At 68.8% G+C, this 17,060-nt stretch overlaps 2 protein-coding genes across 3 annotated transcripts; one reads left to right on the top strand and one right to left on the bottom strand.

The window, feature by feature from the left end:
* Positions 1-211: 211 nt before the first annotated feature.
* On the top strand, positions 212-10,481 carry THOC5 (THO complex subunit 5). Of its 2 annotated transcripts, none has more exons than XM_066978951.1 (19): positions 212-413; positions 896-1,039; positions 1,439-1,552; positions 2,223-2,320; positions 2,403-2,549; positions 3,711-3,825; positions 4,316-4,448; positions 5,350-5,427; positions 5,754-5,794; positions 6,354-6,453; positions 6,726-6,834; positions 8,211-8,312; positions 8,435-8,531; positions 8,744-8,858; positions 9,253-9,356; positions 9,437-9,524; positions 9,623-9,738; positions 9,899-10,089; positions 10,279-10,481. In XM_066978951.1, exons 1-19 carry the CDS (start codon positions 318-320, stop codon positions 10,340-10,342), a joined length of 2,052 nt encoding a protein of 683 aa, XP_066835052.1. In that variant the 5' UTR covers positions 212-317; the 3' UTR covers positions 10,343-10,481. The 2 variants fall into 2 exon arrangements, with proteins under 2 accessions (XP_066835052.1, XP_066835053.1); XM_066978952.1 differs by lacking the exon at positions 212-413 and adding an exon at positions 579-634.
* Positions 10,482-11,323: 842 nt separating this feature from the next.
* On the bottom strand, positions 11,324-16,541 carry NEFH (neurofilament heavy chain). Its single transcript, XM_066979009.1, has 4 exons — positions 15,710-16,541; positions 14,450-14,649; positions 13,846-13,970; positions 11,324-13,649 (listed from the first exon to the last, which is right to left on the bottom strand). The coding sequence occupies exons 1-4, from the start codon at positions 16,509-16,511 to the stop codon at positions 11,873-11,875; spliced, it is 2,904 nt and encodes a 967-aa protein (XP_066835110.1). The 5' UTR covers positions 16,512-16,541; the 3' UTR covers positions 11,324-11,872.
* Between the last annotated feature and the right edge of the window lie 519 nt (positions 16,542-17,060).

Below are 17,060 nucleotides of genomic sequence, written 5' to 3'. Positions count from 1 at the left end.
GCGGGACCGAGGCCACGCCCACAGCGCCCAGGCCACGCCCACAGCGCCCAGGCCACGCCCACTGGCCGCGCAAACCACGCCCACAACGCGCAAGCCACGCCCGCTCAACCGCCCGAGGCCACGCCCCCTCGGGAGGACTGCCCGCCGGGGGGGGGGGGGGGGGGGCGCTCTGCCCCGCCTGGGCCGCGCTTGTCTGCTCCGCGCGTCACTTCCGGGCGGAGGCGTGCGACGGGAGCGGGAGCACCGGGAGGGACCGGGGGGGCTCAGCGGGACCGGGGGGGGGCCGGGGCCGGGCCGCCGGCAGCGCCCCCAGCGCCATGTCCTCGGAGGCCGGCAAGAAGCGGAAGCCCAAAGTGATCCGCACGGACGGCGCCCCGCCGGAGGGCAAGCGCGGCAAGGCGGAGGGCGAGCAGGTAACGGCGGGGCCCGGCCCGGCCCTCGGGGGGGCGCCGCGGCCCTCACAGCGAGCGGGGCCGCCCGGGGGCCTCAGGGCGAGGCCGGGCCCTGCCGCAGCACAGCCCGCTGCCGGAGAGCAGCGGGAGCTGGGGCGCCGCTGGGGGGGGGGGGGGTCGGGTTCCGGGTCACGGCGCTGCCCCCGGGTCACGGCAAGCGCGGCAAGGCGGAGGGCGAGCAGGTAACGGCGGGGCCCGGCCCGGCCCTCGGGGGGGCGCCGCGGCCCTCACAGCGAGCGGGGCCGCCCGGGGGCCTCAGGGCGAGGCCGGGCCCTGCCGCAGCACAGCCCGCTGCCGGAGAGCAGCGGGAGCTGGGGCGCCGCTGGGGGGGGGGGGGGGTCGGGTCCCGGGTCACGGCGCTGCCCCCAAGCCCTCCCCGACTTAACGGGGCGAGGGGGGGCTGCCGGTGTGACTGGGGGCCCCGCGGCCTGCTCCCCGCGCAGGACGCCCGGTACTACAGCGAGGAGTGCGAGGTGGAGCTGCGCGACCCCATCAGGGACTACGAGCTGTACAAGGAGACCTGCCAGGAGCTGCAGAGGCTCATGGCGGAGATCCAGGAGCTGAAGAGCAGGGGCATCAAGGACAACGTAAGGAAAGCCCCGGCGCCGGGCTGAACGCGCGCTGCTCTTGGGCGTTTTCCCTTACACGGGGAGCGCCATGAGCCGTGCTCTGTGCCGGGGGGGATTAGGGAAACGAAACGGTCTGTCGCGAATAAAATAAAGCACGACCTAGCTGTGGGCGTGGGGTCTCTGGCCGAGCCCTCGTTGCGCAGGCTGGGTCACTGATACGCGAGGTGCTGTTGGGCTGCGCTGGGAAGCGCGCTGGCGGACCGGGGCTCTCAGGGACGGCGCTGAGCCCCCTGTGGTGCTGGGAGCCTGGGGCGCGGGCAGCGGGAGGCCCGGTAACGCTGCCGCGGCTCCGCAGAGCTCAGGGGCTCTGCGGCCGGGGCTTCCCCGCCGCCTCCCGCAGCTGCCTCCTGCCCGCAGGCCTCCGAGATAGACGAGCGGCGCATGCAGAGCTGCGTGCACTTCATGACCCTGAAGAAGCTCAACCGGCTGGCGCACATCCGCCTGAAGAAGGGGCGAGACCAGACCCACGAGGTACGGGGCCGGGGGCGGCCGGCCTGGGACGCGGGCTCTGGGCGGGCTGCGGCATGCGCGGGTGGGCAGGACGAGGCCCCGCCGGGCGGTGCTCCCTGTGCTGGAGGTCTGCCTGGAGGCTCAGCGGCGACGCGGAGGACGTAATCGTGACGGATTACGAAGGAGGGACGGCTCCTGTCTGTGGTGGTGAGGTGGGAAGCTCTGCCTCAGGAGCCCGGTGTGCTGCGGGCCTGAGAGATGTGAATTACGGGCTCCAGAGCTTTCACCCAGACACCTCAAAGAGGTTTTCACGGTACAGCAGCGTTTATTTTCAGCGTGTTGCTGGGGAAACAGGCACTGGGACAGACCAGGCCCGCGTGCCCAGGCAGCTCTGCCCTGGTCTCATTCCCAGAACACGCTGTGTCTCTGAAAGGGAACGGGATCGGTTTGAGGTGATGAGCGTTTGCTTCCCCAGTCCTGAAAACGTCATTTTTTCCCCTAAACGGTTGCATACCCCCAAAGCCGTCATCCCTGGGCGGTGCCAGGGGGTGCGCGGGTATCGGTGACTTTTGTGGGGTAAAAGCCCGTCCCCGCTCACCCCGCCGAGCGCTTCCGTGTGCTCGGGGTCTCTGGGGAGGGCGTCCTCACGGCTCCGCATCTGTTGTGGTCACCGGCCGCGTCCGTGTTTCAGGCGAAGCAGAAGGTGGACGCCTATCACCTGCAGCTCCAGAACCTGCTCTACGAGGTGATGCACCTGCAGAAAGAGATCACCAAGTGCCTGGAGTTCAAGTGAGCTTGGCCGGGGGGGGCAAGGAGGGGCTGTGCGTTTGCCACCCCGCCTTCCCTCACCCCGGTCCCTGCGTGGTTGCAGGTCAAAGCACGAGGAGATCGAGCTGGTCAGCCTGGAGGAGTTCTACAGCGAGGCCCCCACCGAAATCAGCCGGCCGGACATCACCCTGACCGAGCCCCACCAGCAGACCCTCGCCCGCCTCGACTGGGAGCTGGAGCAGCGCAAGAGGTGGGTCGGGTCCGCCCGCAAAGAGGCGCGGGCTGGGCTCTGCGGGCTGCCGCGCGAGGCGGGCACAGGGGAGAGGTTTTTGTCACCCTTTTGAAGCTGTCAAAGCAAGCCTAAAGCAAGTGGTGGATAACCGTAACTGAGTCCTTGCCACAGGGAGCCGCCCTCTGGGTAGGGCTGGGCTGCCCGCGACCCGTTCTGCAGAGCGGGGAGCTTTCACGGGGGTGCCTGGCGGAGGGGAGCCCCGCTGGGACTGCGCCTCGTGCTCCGCTTTGGGCAGCGAGGCGTCCTCGGCCGTCCTGAGGAACCCGCCGTGCCCGTCAGCGCTGGCTCCGGGGCGTGGAGAAGAGAAAATGGATTTTGGAGCTTGCCGCTTTTGGCACGTGTCTGCCCGGAGGCCGCCCAGTGGGGTGGTGACATTTTGGGACGGGCGACGAGGCGCTGTGTTGCGGAACCCCGCTCTGCAGGACGGGACGCGTGGGAGGAAGCGATCGCTGCTGTGTTTGCTGGGCAAGGAGCGGGTTTAGGGGGCTCGGTCCTAGGGTCCTGCTGCCCTAAGGCAGGGTCCGGCCCCCTGGGTTCCTCAGCCGCTGCAGGGCTGCTCGAGGAGCAGCCTGTTGGTGTCTCTCCGCGGCGGTCGCGGTGGCATCTGTAGCCCTGCCGTCGCGCGGCGTGCTGCGTGTCCCCTGGGCTTCGTTCTGGAGGGTGCCTCGTGGCTGGAGGCACCGGAGTCACGGCCAGCTTCCGCTTCCCTCGGCCTTCCAGCCGGGCGGGGAGAACTGCGTGAGCGCTGCCCTGCTGAGCCGACTCACAGGGGCTGACCTTGGGATCTGCCGGCGTGGCGCCGAGTGGAGAAGCCTCCTCGGGGTCAGGATGAACCCGTTTGGGTCCCGGCAGCGGAGCTGGCGCGGGAGCAGCACTGCTGAGGGAAGTTGTGGTCGCTGCCCTGACTGACATAGCACGAGGCTCAGCTTCCACCTCCTCTCCCTGCTTGCTCCGAGTTCCCGGCTGCCTCCGCTTGCCCTCGAGAGCTCTCTGCGTGCCCCTGCGCCGGCTCTCCCGGACCCTGCGGGGCCTCGGGTCAGCTCAGGGCACCTGGGGCTGCTGCCCCGGGCCGGCCACAGCGCCGCGCTGCGTAATGCTAACCGAATTCCCCCCCCGCAGGCTGGCAGAGAGGTACAAGGAGTGCCTGACCATCAAGGAGAAGATCCTGAAGGAGATCGAGGTGAAGAAGGAGTACCTGAGCAGCCTGCAGCCTCGCCTCAACAGCATCATGCAGGTACTCCCTGAGCCCCGCGGGGAAGGGGAAGCGCTGCACGGCCCCGGGAGCGCTGCTGGCGCGGTCCCCTCCCGCCCAGCGTGGCGCCAGGGGGTGTCGGGTCCCGGCTGAGCGAGCGCGCGTGTCCGAGCTGCTCCCTGCCCCGCCGGCTTCTCCGGGGCCTCCTTGTTTCTGCGGCAGCTCCTGCGGCGCTGCGGCCGAGGGTTCGTTGAGCGGGCCTCCCCCCGGAGAGCCATGCGCAGTTCCAGCCCCTTGTGGCTGCCTTGGGAGGAGGGAGCAGGAGGAGGAACTGGGTTATTTTCGCGTCCAGAAGTTTTCCAGGGAGGGCGAGCTGCCGCCCCCTCCGGGGGCTCGCCGTGGCTGCCCCTCGCGTTTAACGCCGCAGCTGCTCAGCCGCTTTCCGCTCTCCCACGTGCCGGGGGGCGAGGGAGGCGCTGAGAAGGGCGCCCGTTCCCTTCCGGTCCCGGAGCCCGTCCCCTTGTCCCCGCAGGCCTCCCTGCCCGTCCAGGAGTACCTCTTCATGCCCTTCGACCAGGCGCACAAGCAGTACGAGACGGCCCGACACCTGCCGCCGCCCCTCTACGTTCTCTTCGTCCAAGCCAGCGCCTACGGGCAGGCCTGCGGTGAGCACCGGCGGCGCCTCGCGGGCCGGGTTTCGGTGGTGCCCGCAGGAAGCGCCGCCCCGGGGAGGCGTGGGGCGCTGCGGCCGTCCCGGCGCCTTCTGCTCAGCCCGGAGGCAGCGCCCTGAGGCAGCAGCGTCTGAAACCTCGTCGGAGCTCGGCTCCGCTGGCCAGAAGGGCTGCTGGGGGAGCTGCCTGCCTGCCTCCGCCCCCCGTCCTCGGCACCGCACCGAGGTCGGCGGGGATAACGGCGGCCTGCGAGCCCGCCCGGTGCCGGTGCTGCCTTCTGCAGTTCACCTGAAATCATCCCCCCTCCCTCGGCCAGCTCTGCGCGGGGAGGCCTGTCGTGGCGCTCGCCGAGCTCTCCCGGAGCCAGGATTTCCCAGCAGGGCTCAGGGCCGCCCCGCGCCGGCTGCGTCTCCTGGGTTGCTGCTCAGCAGGAAGGGGGTGCTTTACCCAAAACGCCCCTAAAAATGAGCGCCTCGGCAGCTCGTTGCTCCCTCTTCGTGCTATCCAGCCCCCAGCCCCTCCTGGTTCTTGACAGACTTGGTGTTTACGGCTTCCAGCGACGGTCCCTCCAACCCCAGCGCTGTGCCTCCTCTGACCCCATCCTGCCGGGAGATCCGGCCCCGTGGCGGCCCCGCAGAACCCTCTGCACACCCTCCTCTTCCTGCTGACCCCTCATTTGAGCTTCGTGGGGCTCTGCCTCGTGCAGCCGTGGGGCAGGAGGTTTTTTGGGGCAGCGCTGCAGCCGGGATTTCCTTTGGGCTTAGTAAATGCTGCACGGGGGCGTGCTTCCGCAGTCACCCACGCCCCCACCTTACCACCCCGCACCAAGGCTTTTGCTGACTGATTTTCCCACACGGAATTGGGTTCCTGACTCGGTTTGCGTGTCCCTGTGTAGACAAGAAGCTCGTCGTGGCCATCGAAGGCAGCGTGGAGGAAGCCAAAGCCCTGTACAAGCCGCCCGAGGACTCGCAGGGTGAGCGGGGAGCTGCTGCTGCAGCCAGCGGCGTGGGGGGAGGAGCGGGCGTGTTCTGGGCGGGGGGCTGGCCTGGGGGCGCTGCATGGAGATCCCGGCAGCCCATCGCCCTTGTGCCCAAGCCTTTCCTGAGAGGGCTCCGTGGTCCCTCGTCCGCCGGAGTGACTTCTGGTGCCGGGGGAACGTTCCCGAGCAGGGCATTGCGCCCGTTCTGCTCGCGAGGGGGGATGCCGACGTCTGGGGGGAGCTGCGGTGTCAGCTTGAGGAGCTGGGCGTGGGAAAAGCCCCTCGCCGCGGCGTTCACTCCCTCTCCTCTCCTCGGGCAGATGATGAGAGCGACTCCGACGTGGAGGAGGAGCAGACCACGGTAAGGGGCGGCGCCGTGCCCTCTCCCAGCGCCGTGTCTCGGGGATGGGCCCCGTGCGCCTGCTGGCCTGGGAGCGGCTGGGGGCCCGGCCCCGGGCGCTGGCAGCGTGCGGGGAAGCGTGCCGGCCTTAAATCCGGCCGGTCCCAGGGGAGGGGAGAGCTGGCCTTGCCGGAGCAGCTGGGCACCCCCGGGTGCTCCTCGGGGCAGGGGGAGGCTGCGTCCCAGTGTCTGCCCCGAGCACAGCATGGTGGGGGGGGGGGGGCAAACCTGCCGCGCTCGCACCCTTCCGTACTCGCATCCCGTCTGGGGATGCAGGGCAGTGTGCGCCCTGCAGCTCTCCCGCTGGAGCTGCCCCGCTTCGTATAAACGGCCCCTGGGCCTCGCCGCCTGCCCGGAACGGCACTGGGGCTGCTCGGGGCGGCTCCCGGCCCCGCCTGGGTGCGGAAAGGGGGCCGGGCAGGGAAGGACCTCGGGGCTGGGGAGGTGGGGAGGGAAGGAGAGGGCAGCAGGGGCCCGAGGGGCAGTGGGACGGGGCCCACAGCTCCGTGCCCCTCCCCAGAAGCGGCGCCGGCCCACGCTGGGCGTGCAGCTGGACGACAAGCGCAAGGAGATGCTCAAGCGGCACCCGCTGTCCGTCACCGTCGACCTCAAGTGTAAAGGTGGGCGGGGGCGGGCGGCCCTCGGCGCGGAGGTGGGTGGCGGGGGGGTCAGGGGGCCTTTGTGGCAACGAGGGCAGAGCGGGGCAGCGCCGGGGGGGGGCCCTGTCCCTGCCCTCAGCCCCACTCCCCAGGGATGAGCGTGGCCCTGCGGCGGGGGCCGAGCAGAGGCGCTGGGCAGCTCTGGCAGCTCTCCCTGCCCTCCCCTTGCCCACGAGTCGTGGGCGCTCCGAGCCGGAGCACAACGCGCTGTTGCCCCTCCTTTGTTGGCGCAGACGAGAACGTGCTCCACCTGACCTTCTACTACCTGATGAACCTCAACGTCATGACGGTGAAGACCAAGGTGACCACTGCCGTCGAGATGACGACCGCCGTCAGCGCCGGGTGAGCGTTGCCCCGTGGGTGCTGAGCCCAGAGGTTGTCGCGAGCGCCCTGCCCAGGTGTCCCAGCAGCGGGGTGACGCGGCGCGAGGGCTGGCACGTGCTGGCAACGTCCCTCAGCTGAGCCGTGGGCTGTAAGAGCCCTGCAACGCCCAGTGAGCGTTCCTCGGCTCCCCCGCGGGTGACGTGGGCCCGTGGGTGAGTTTTTATCCTCAGTCCCTCACCTGCCTTACCGGGGGCATCGCAGAGGCCTTTGTGCGGAGCCGCAGTGCCCGAGTGCTGTCCTGGTTTGTTCATTAGTGGGTGAGGGAGGCCCCCAAGAGCACGGCCGCCCCTCTGCACGTGCGGAGTGCTTCCGCCTCGCTGCCCCTGCCGTGTCCTCCCCGTTAGCTCCAGGGCTGCTGTGGGAGCCGTGCCAGGCTGCCGCAGATCCAGGCAGTATCCTGCATCCCTCCCTCCTCCCCTCCCTCCCCCTGCTACATCCCCACGACCGAACCAGGGGCAGGGCAGGTTGGGAACCACTTAGGAGAGCAGTGCCTGTGGGGAACCTCTCTTCGTCCACGTGCGGCCACCGTCCTGCGGCCAAACCGCTCTCCTCCCTCCTGCAGCCTTTGCCTGGCGGCTCCCTCCGCCTGCCTGCTCTGCGGGTCACCTTGTCCTGAGCACCAGAGGTGCAGCTGCCTCTCAGCGGGCTCCCCGGGGACTGCTTCAGCCTGATTTGTGTGAGGAGTGGCTGAAATGGCAGCTATGGGAGCCCACCCAGGGAGCTCAGATCAGCTGAGCGCTCTCCCAGGCCAGGAGGAGGTGTCTGAGGGAGGCCGGAGAGGCTGCCCTGGGACCCCCGGGAGCAGGTGCTGCCTCCCAGGCTGTCCCCGCGAGGCCTCCCAGTCCTCCTGGGTTCGCTTTTCCCTGTAGGAGCCCAAACCCCTCCGTGACAGGCAGGTGTCCGTCCTTCCTGCCGAGACAAATCTTGTCTCGGCGCCCCCCTAGCCCTGGGTGAGGCCCCCGAAGGCAGGGTCCCTCGGGGTCCCTTGCTTAGGGGAGGCTGGCGGTGGCAGGGACGCCCCTGGCCGAGCCCCCCCCCCAGCCTGGGCTCCCCGCAGGGTTCCCGTGCAGGTGGTCATCAGTAGGCTTCAGAGTTAACGCACCGGGGTGCCTTGGAGCAGCTCCCTGGGAACCCCAGGGATTTTTAGCTCCTGTACAGCCAGGGAGATCTCCCTGGGGGATTCTGGAGTGGAACTAGAGGAAAGCCGCTGTGGTCTCAAAACCCAGCCCGTGGGGCTCGTTGCCCCCACTCTCTGCGCTCACAGCCCGTTAGTGGGGGCCCCGGAGGGGCGTGGGGCCGTGCTGCTGCATGATCCGCCTCTTCCCTCCCGCCAGCGACCTGCTCTCCCCGGACTCCCTCCTGAGCTGCCTGTACCCGGGGGACCACGGGAAGAAGACCCCCAACCCCGCCAACCAGTTCCAGTTCGACAAAGTGGGGTGAGCGGGCTGCGTGCGGCCGCTGCCCTGCCGCGGGCTCGCGCTGGAGGAAGGAGGAGCCCGCTCCCCGCGGGGGAGGGAGCTCTCCGGGGTGGCCTGACCCTGCCTCCTCCTTCCCGCAGCATCCTGACCTTGAGCGATTACGTGTCGGAGCTGGGGCACCCCTACGTGTGGGTGCAGAAGCTGGGCGGCCTGCACTTCCCCAAGGATCAGCCTCAGGCACGTCTCGCCCCTTCCCTCCCCTCTCTGGCAGGATGCCGAGCTGGGCTGGCGGGGCTCTGGGGAGGCTTTGGGGGCGGTTGTGTCCTGTCCCGTCCCGTCCCGTCCCCCTGAGGGCCCGGGGCTCCGGCTGGCAGCAGCCCCAGCCGCGGAGCAGCCCTGGCTGGGGGCTGCTGTCCCAGGCAAGGCGGTGACGTCCCCTGGTCCCCCAGCACACGGTGACCGCGGACAACTCGCTGAGCGCCAGCCACATGGAGCTGACGGTGAAGCTGCTGCGGACGAGGCTGCAGTCCCGCCTGGCTCTCCACAAGCAGTTCGCCTCTCTCGGTGAGTGCCTGGCCCCACGGCCCCTGCCTGGGGACGGTGCCTGGTGCTACAGCTCTGCGCTGCCACCGCCCCTCTGTGCTCGGGGGGGCCCTGCTGGGGTGGGACAGGGCGGCTCTGTCCCCTCTCGATGGCCTTTGGGACCGGCGCCGGAGCAGCTTCAGGCCGTGGCGGTAGGAGAGCCGCATTCCCAGGCGTGCCGAGTGCCCCTCGAGCAGGCTGGGCACGCGCCGCCGAGGCTGTGAGCAGCAGCAGGATGGCAGCCGAGGCTGCCGCCGCTCTCTGGGCGCCTGGCGAAGGTGTCAGAAGTTCAGGGGATGTCCCCGGGCCCCGGTCCTGCCGCCACCCGCAGAGAGCTCTCGTCCCCTGCCCCGCTCAGCCTGGTCCTTGCTTGCAGAGCACGGCGTGGTGCCGGTCTCCAGCGAGTGCCAGCATCTCTTCCCCACCAAGATCGTCTCGCGCCTGGTGAAGTGGACTGCCATCCCCTTCGAGGATTACGCGGTAGGCGCCGCGTGGAGGCCGCGTCCCCTCCAGCTCCTGCGCCAGCAGCCGCTCACTCCTCCTCTTGCCTCCCCCCGCAGGAGCTGCCCTACACTAAGGACGTGCTGGAGGCCGGCTTGGCCGAAGACACGCACCTCTATTACATGGCGCTGATAGAAAGGGGCACAGGTAGGCATTTCCTTCCCCCAGTAATGCCTAATTATTTGCTGCCCGGGTCGCCCCCGTGGTCTGTGGGTGATGTTTGTGCCCTGCCCTGCCCCGCTCAGCCAAGCTCCAGGCCGCCGTGGTCCTGAACCCCGGCTACTCCGCGCTGCCGCCCATCTTCAGCCTCTGCCTGAACTGGAAAGGAGAGCGAACCGGCAACAACGACGACAACATTCGGGTAAGCAGGGGCGGTGGGGGAGGAAGCTGGAGACCTGCTGGCCTCTGGGGGTGTTCCCCGCGGTTCTGTGCCCTTAGCGAGGGAGCCACGGGGGCAGGTGGGGGGCTGGGAGGAGCAGCAAACCGAACTCAGGCCGTGCTGCTCTCTGTGCCTCTGCCAGGCGATGGAGAGCGAGGTCAACGTGTGCTACAAGGAGCTGTGGGGGCCCAAACCCGGCTACCAGCTGCTCACCAACCAGCTGCAGCGCCTCTGCATGGTGCTGGACGTCTACCTGGAGACGGAGCCCCACGACACCAGCGTGGAGGGGCCCAAGGAGTTTCCCCAGGAGAAGATGTGTCTGCGCCTGGTCAGGTGAGGGCCCCGTGCCCTGGTGGCATTGCTGTCCCCGCCCCTGGTGACAGCCACGCACCGCTTGGAGCCTTTCCTTTGCTGCCTGGCCCTTCCCGTGGGTGCTCCGCGCCTGGGAGCTTGCATTTACCCCCACGCCTGGCTGGAAGCAGACACCTGGGGGCCAACCTCCACCTTTTTCTCTTCTCGCAGGGGCCCCATGCGCTTGAAGCCCTTCAAGTTCAACTACCCTCAGGGCTTCTTCAGCCACCGCTGAGCCCCGCCGCGCTGCTCCGGGACCGGGACTCATCCTGGCACGGAGGGGAGTGTCCCCGTCCCGCTGTTTGAGTTCCTTTTCTGAGATTTTTGGGTCTTGTTTTGTAGCCAAAAGGATTAAACGCTGAACTGAAGGAAAATGATGTGTGTGTGATGACTGAGGCTGGGGAGGGGGACCCGGGGGGTCATCCTGTCCCCTCTGTCTTGGCCGTGGCAGGGCTGTGTCCCCCCCAGCCCCTGTGCCTGGGGCCCTGCCTCCTTCCCTCCCTCCCCGCCGCAGATCCTTGGTAACAGGGAATTGAGATGGATAAAAATAGCCCCTTCCTGCTTCCGCACTGCAGCCCCAGCCTTGCCTCGTCCGCACCAGCTGCCTGCCAGCTGACTCGGCACAAACCCCGGAGCAGAAGGGGAGGTTTGGGCTGCGACCTGTCCCCTCTCCATCCCTCACAGCTCCCCATGGTGGGTCCTGTCCCACAGCCCTGGGGCTCCATCCCTGACACAAGGTCCCCTTCCCGCCTCTCCAACAGGGACAATTTTTGCAAAAGCAACCCCCCTGAAGGCTCGTAGCCCTTCTTCCCCTCCCCTGCAGGTGCTGCAGGCGCGGTGCTGCAGTGCAGGGCAGTGCTCGGGTTAAACCAGGCCCTCCCCACCCCTGGGGAGCTGAGATTTAAAAAGAGAAGGAAGAAAAACATTGCCTTTGCAGAGCGTGATGGGGACTGGCCCTGTTTCCAGCCCCTGCCCCCCTGGGGAGGGCAGTCCTTGGTGCCCACCCACGAGCTGGGCTCTCCCCTGCTTCCCAGCTGGGCTTTCCCCCAAGGAAAGCGGGGAGGTGAAGGACCTGCCCTTGATGCCGCCACGTGCCTCAGAAAGCCCCGTGCCACCCCCTGTGCACCCCAGCTGACAAATCCTAACCCCCCCGGGCCAGGCTTCCCTGCCTCCCTCCCCCATCCCTTCCACCAAGCAACGCCAGCAAGAGCCGGGCTGTCTCTGTAAGCACTTTATTTGGTTATTGCACATAAGCAACTGACAGTGGGCTCGAGGTTCCTAGTGCACGGTGTAGTCCCGGGGCGGGGGCATTCCTGCGCGGTGCTCCCCCACCGAAGGCCGCTGCAGCTGGGGGCACCATGCAGGGACAGTCGGTGCCCCTTGGGGGGGGAAGGACGCTGCCAGCCAGCCCGTGGCACGCGTCCCCTGCAGCTGGAGCTCTGCGGTGCACTTGTCCCTCGATGGCACGGCCGTTAAATAAATGCACTTATCGGAGAAGGGCAGTCGGGTCCCCTGGGGGCTGTTCTCCTCCTTGTAATTCAAGTGTTAAATGTGGCGCTCTGCGTACATCACATTCTGCTACGGAAGCTATCATAACATACCAGGGGAGTGGGGCGGCGAGGGGCTGTGTCTCTCACGAACATATTGCTAAGGTAAGGCCTGGCCGGGTGGGGGGCCCTCCGTGGGTCCCTCCCCATCTCGCCCTTTGGAGGGGAGCGGAGCAGCTCCTGCACCCAGGGGTGCTGCCTCGGGGCTGGGGCTCCCCTCACTTCTTCCCCGCAGCGGGCACTGGCTCCGGGGCTTTGGTGTCCGTGCTGGAGGGCTTCTCGGCCTTGGGGGGCTCTTTACTGGCTTTGGGCTCGTCTTTGGGTTTGGCTTTGGGTTCCTCCACCTTCTTCTTGGGTTCCTCCACCTTCTCCTTGGCCTTCGGCTTCTCTGTCTCCTTCACGGCTGCTTTGCTGGCCTCCTGCGGAGGTTTTCCCTCGGCTTTCCCTTCCTCTGTGGGTTTGGGGCCGGCCTTGGTGGTCTCCTTCACCTGCGGGGCCGGAGGCTCTGGCCCAGTGGCCACCTTCTCTTTGGGCTTCTCCTCCACCTTGGCTGGGGCGTCCTTCTTGGGAGCCTCCTCCTTCCTGCCCTCCTCAGCTCCAGGCTTGGAGGCAGCCTTCTCCTCCTTCGCAGGGGCTTTCGGCTCCTTGGGAGGGGAGGGGACGGGCTCCTTGGCTGGCGCTGCCTCCTTCTGCGGAGGCTTGGCCTCCTCCTTCATGGGAGGCTTGGCTTTCTCTGGGGACTTCACCACTGGGGCCTTGGCCTCCTCCTTTGAGGGGGTTGCGGGTTTTTCTGGAGACTTGACTGCTGGGGCCTTGGCCTCCTCTTTTGAGGGGGTTGGGGGTTTCTCTGGGGACTTCACCGCTGGGGCCTTGGCTTCCTCCTTTGAGGGGGTTGCAGGTTTTTCTGGAGACTTGACTGCTGGGGACTTGGCCTCCTCCTTCGAGGGGGTTGCGGGTTTCTCTGGGGACTTCACCGCTGGGGTCTTGGCCTCTTCTTTGGAGGGTGTCGCAGGTTTCTCTGGGGATTTGACAGGTGGGCTTTTGGCCTCCTCTTTGGAGGGTGTCGCAGGTTTCTCTGGGGATTTGACAGGTGGGCTTTTGGCCTCCTCTTTGGAGGGGGTTGCAGGTTTCTCTGGGGACTTCACGGCTGGGGTCTTGGCCTCCTCTTTGGAGGGGGTTGTGGGTTTCTCTGGGGACTTCACAGCTGGGGACTTGGCCTCCTCTTTGGAGGGGGTAGCGGGTTTCTCCGGGGACTTCACAGCTGGGCTCTTGGCCTCTTCCTTTACGGGGGTTGGTGGTTTTTCTGGAGACTTGACTGCCGGGGACTTGGCTTCTGCTTTTGAGGGTGTTGGGGGTTTCTCTGGGGACTTCACAGTTGGGGTCTTGGCCTCCTCTTTGGAAGGGGTTGTGGGTTTTTCTGGGGATTTGACAGTTGGGGACTTGGCCTCCTCTTTTTTGGGGGGCGTGGGTTTCTCCGGGGACTTGACAGCTGGGCTCTTGGCCTCCTCCTTTGAGGGGGTTGGTGGCTTTTCTGGGGACTTGACTGCTGGGGACTTGGCCTCCTCCTTTGAGGGGGTTGGGACTTTTTCAGGGGACTTTACAGCTGGAGACTTGGCCTCCTCCTTTTTAGGGGACTCAAGTTTCTCTGGGGACTTCACAGCTGGGGATTTGGCCTCCTCCTTTGCAGGAGACTTGGCTTCTTCTTCTCCACCCTCTGCTTCAGCTTTCTCCTCTTCCTTTTCTTCTTCAGCTTTCTCCTCTTCAGCCTCTTTCTCAGCCTCCTCCTCCTCGGTCACCTCCTCAGTCACTTGGATTTCCTCCGTCTGCTCCTCCACAATCACCGTCTCCTTCTCAGATTTCTCCACCACCTTGATTTTCTCCTCACTCTTCACCTTGATGTTGGCTGCGATGCCGGGAGCCTTGGGGACCACCTCGGGGAAGGAGATCATCCCGAAGCCGGACTCGATCCGATATTCCTCCCCTTCCAGGAGCTTTCTGCCAGGAGGAGACCAGAGCGGGGCTGTCAGCAGCTGCCTCCCGCCCCCTCCTGGGTCACCCAGCTGGACCTCGGAGGTGGTCCCAGAGGACAGAAGTGCCTCCCCCTCACCGAGAAGGGTCCCCAGGGAGCGCCCTAAGAGACACCAGCCCTGGGGAACGGCCGGGCCCCCCATTCCCCTTGCCGACCCCGTACCTGTAGGCGGCAATTTCAATGTCCAGCGCCATCTTGACGTTGAGCAGATCCTGGTACTCGCGGAGCTGGGCCGCCATCTCCCACTTGGTGTTCCTCAGCTCGCTGTCAAGCTGCTGGATGGTTTCCTGCCACACACGGAGCGGCTGGGGCCGGGCAGGGTGGCAGCAGCACCCCAAAACCGCCCCCAGGTCTTTGGGGGGGGATGCTGCCCACCCAGCACTGGGGTGCCCCCACAGAGGGGTGGACACGGGGGGAAGGGGGCAAGCACAGGGGCTTCCAGATTGTCCCCAGGGGAGCCCCAGAGCCCTGCGCCACCTCCACTGAGAGCTCCCGATGGCAGGGGTGACATTTCTAGGACTCGGGTGAGTCTGGGGGCCACCCCAGCCACCAAACCCCAGCCCGAGGCTGTGGCATCGCCCTGGGGACAACACTTCAGTCCACGGCCACCACCCAGTGCACTTGGGACACAAGACGCAGCCTGGGCACGCTTCAGTGGCATTTGTGACCAACGCCATGGGCAGATGACACAGGGGACAGCTTTGTTACGGGAGCCCCGGGAGTCCCCCTGCACCAACCGGAGGGGCTGGGACCCTGCCCGCGTTACCTGGTAGGACAGGACATCGGCATGGTGGCGCTCCTCCGAGTCCTGCCTCTGCCTCTCCAGAGACTCCTGCGTCCCTTTGAGGGCCTCGAGCTCGGTGGTCTTGGACTGGAGCTGGCGGCGGTACTCGGAGATCTCCTCCTGGGCCAGGCGGATGGCGTCCGTGTTCACCTTGGCCACCTCCGAGAGCTTGTCCAGCCTCACTGCGGCGGGGGAGAGGACGAGCTGCAGGGAGGGAGGCTGCGGTCTCCCCTCCTTGGGGAGCCTCAAACCCTTTAAAGGCTGCAAATCCCCCATGCGCGTCCCCTGCGGGGCCAGCCCGAGGGGTCCCCCTTCTCCAGCCCCCCCTCTGGTGGTGCCCACGTTGCACCAGGAGGACGGAGGCGCCTGGGCAGGGAGGGCTGGGCAGGAATTTTCTCCACCCTGGACCTTCTCCAGCGTAACCCCCCCCTCTTCCCTCGAGCTCCTGCCGCAGCCCTACAGACCCCCCCCCCGGGCACCACCTCGCCACGCTGGGCTGCGGCCAGACGCACCGCTGGGGGGGGGGCAGAACTGCGGAGGGGCGTGCCGCAGAGCCCCGCAGCCCCCCCGGGGACGGGGAGAGCCGGAGCCCGCAGCCCCCCGCACCCCGGGACCGACGCCGCACCCCTGGGCGCTGTCCGCGGTGCCGAGGGGCCGCTGTCCGCGGTGCTGAGCCCTCCCGCCCGGCTCCCAGCGCACCCATGGGTGCCGAGCCCCGCAGCGCAGCGGGGACGCACCCTGCGGGCCCCCCCCCGCCGGGGATGCGGCACCAGCCCCCTCCCCTCCCCGCAGCTCCTGGCCTCGCTCCAGCGGGCGGCGTGGGGCTGCCCCGACCTTGGGGGTGGCGGGGAGGTGATGGGGGGGGCCCTCCCCAAAAATCCCCCGGGGGGGTTGAGGAGGGGGGGGGATGTTCGCAGCGTCCTTGCAGACAGCGGGGGACGGGGCGGGGGTCACCATAAGATGCTCCCGGAGCGCAGCACGCACCCGGGGGGCATGCACACGGCTGGGAGGGGGGGACAGGGACTTGGGGGGGGGACAGAGGGACTTACCGCAACGCCCTGCTGCGGCTCAGCCTGCGGGGGGAGCCCCCTGCGCCCTCCCGGGGTGGGGGCGCCCTCCCGGCGCGCAGCACGAACGGGGGACCCCCGGCCCGGGGGTACCCCCGAAGCATGCGGGGGGCGTGGGGCGGCACGGGGAGGGGGGACAGGTTTTTTTTGGGGGGGGGGGGGGGGGTTTGCTCACCGCGGAACCACTCCTCGGCCTGCAGGGTGCTGCGCGCCGCCGTGCCCTCCAGCTGGGCGCGCAGGTCGCGGAGCGCCGCCGTGACGCCGGGGCGCAGCGCGGCCGGGGGGGGCTCGGCGGGGGCCTCCCGCAGCAGGGCGCCCACCTCGTCCCGGTGCTGCCTCCGCAGCAGCTCGGCCTCCTCCCGCAGCGCCCGGGCGCGCTCCTCCAGCGGCCCCCGGGCGCGCTCCTCCCGCGCCGAGCGCTGCTCCAGCCCGCGGGCCGCCGCCTCCAGCCCGGCGCGGTGCCGGGCCTCCTCCTCCAGCCTGCCCCGCAGCGCGGCCACGTCCTCGGCCAGGCGGCACCGCTCGAGCCGCAGCTGCCCCTTCTCGGCGCCCAGGCGCACCAGGGCGCCCCGCATGTCGCGCAGCTCCCGGGCGTACAGCTCGCCCATGGCCGAGCGCCCCGCCTGCTGCTGCCGCAGCGCCGCCGCCTCGGCCGCCAGCGCCCGGTTGCGCTGCTCCAGCGCCCGCACCCGCTCGATGTAGCCGGCGAAGCGCTCGTTGAGCGCCTGCAGCAGCTCCTTCTCGCTGCGGGCCCGCGGCTCCCCCTCCAGCGACTCCAGGCTCTCGGTGGTGGCGGACGAGGAGGCGGCTGCGCTGCCCCCGCCGCCCCGCGCCGCCCCCAGCCCGCGCCCCGGCACCGACCACGAGTGGAAGCCGCTGGAGGAGAAGGAGGCGGCGGCGGAGCGCGGCGCGGAGCGGGCGGGCTCCTTGCGGAGCCCCCCCGGAGGGGCCAGCAGCGCCTCCAGCACCAGGCTCATGGTGGCCCCCGCCCTCACTGCGGCACCGCCGCCGCCGCCGCCCGCTTTATGGGGGCCGTCGGGGCCGCCCCGCCCCGCCGCCGGCACCGGGAGGGGGCCGGGCACCGGCAGCGGCGCCGCCCCGAGCCGCCGCCGCAGCCCCCCGGGGGATGGGGGGGGGGGCCGGGGGACGGCGCCGGGGGAGAGAGGGAGGCACAGGGGGGCGAGGGGGAGAGAGCTGGGGACCCCCGCGGCCCGCACGGAGGCACTCCCGTGGCGTGGGTGGGGGGCAAAGACCCCCGGGGTGCTCCACTCGCAGCCCCCCCCCCCCAGGTGCTGGGGGAGCCGTGCCGCAGTGGGGACCCCCTGGGGACGGGTTCCCGGGTGCCACTGCAGGGTGGAGGGGAGGTGGGAGTGTCCCCAGGAGAACAGGGGGATGGGGGGGATCAGGGATAGGACCCCGGGATGGGGGGCAACCAGCCCGTCAGCCCACGGGGCCACCAGCCAAGCTGCACACGTGGCCCCTCCCAGGCTATCAGTGCACGTGGAGCACCTGAGCCATCGGCACTC

The sequence above is a fragment of the Anser cygnoides genome, chromosome 17 (assembly GCF_040182565.1).
Source record: "Anser cygnoides isolate HZ-2024a breed goose chromosome 17, Taihu_goose_T2T_genome, whole genome shotgun sequence".
Lineage (NCBI taxonomy): Eukaryota > Metazoa > Chordata > Aves > Anseriformes > Anatidae > Anser > Anser cygnoides.
The sequence above is the reverse complement of the archived record's forward strand: the minus strand, read 5'-3'. Positions and strand labels throughout refer to the sequence as shown.

Excerpts from the sequence above, each read along its gene's own strand:
- THOC5 (XM_066978951.1), top strand. The coding sequence starts at position 318 with ATGTCCTCGGAGGCCGGCAAGAAGCGGAAGCCCAAAGTGATCCGCACG. Across the intron at positions 2,321-2,402 it reads ACCAAGTGCCTGGAGTTCAA|GTCAAAGCACGAGGAGATCG; the intron begins GTGAGCTTGGCC and ends GCGTGGTTGCAG. Across the intron at positions 6,454-6,725 it reads CGTCGACCTCAAGTGTAAAG|ACGAGAACGTGCTCCACCTG; the intron begins GTGGGCGGGGGC and ends TTGTTGGCGCAG.
- NEFH (XM_066979009.1), bottom strand. The coding sequence starts at position 16,511 with ATGAGCCTGGTGCTGGAGGCGCTGCTGGCCCCTCCGGGGGGGCTCCGC. Across the intron at positions 14,650-15,709 it reads GGCCGAGGAGTGGTTCCGCG|TGAGGCTGGACAAGCTCTCG; the intron begins GTGAGCAAACCC and ends CCCCCGCCGCAG. Across the intron at positions 13,971-14,449 it reads CCGATGTCCTGTCCTACCAG|GAAACCATCCAGCAGCTTGA; the intron begins GTAACGCGGGCA and ends CGTGTGTGGCAG.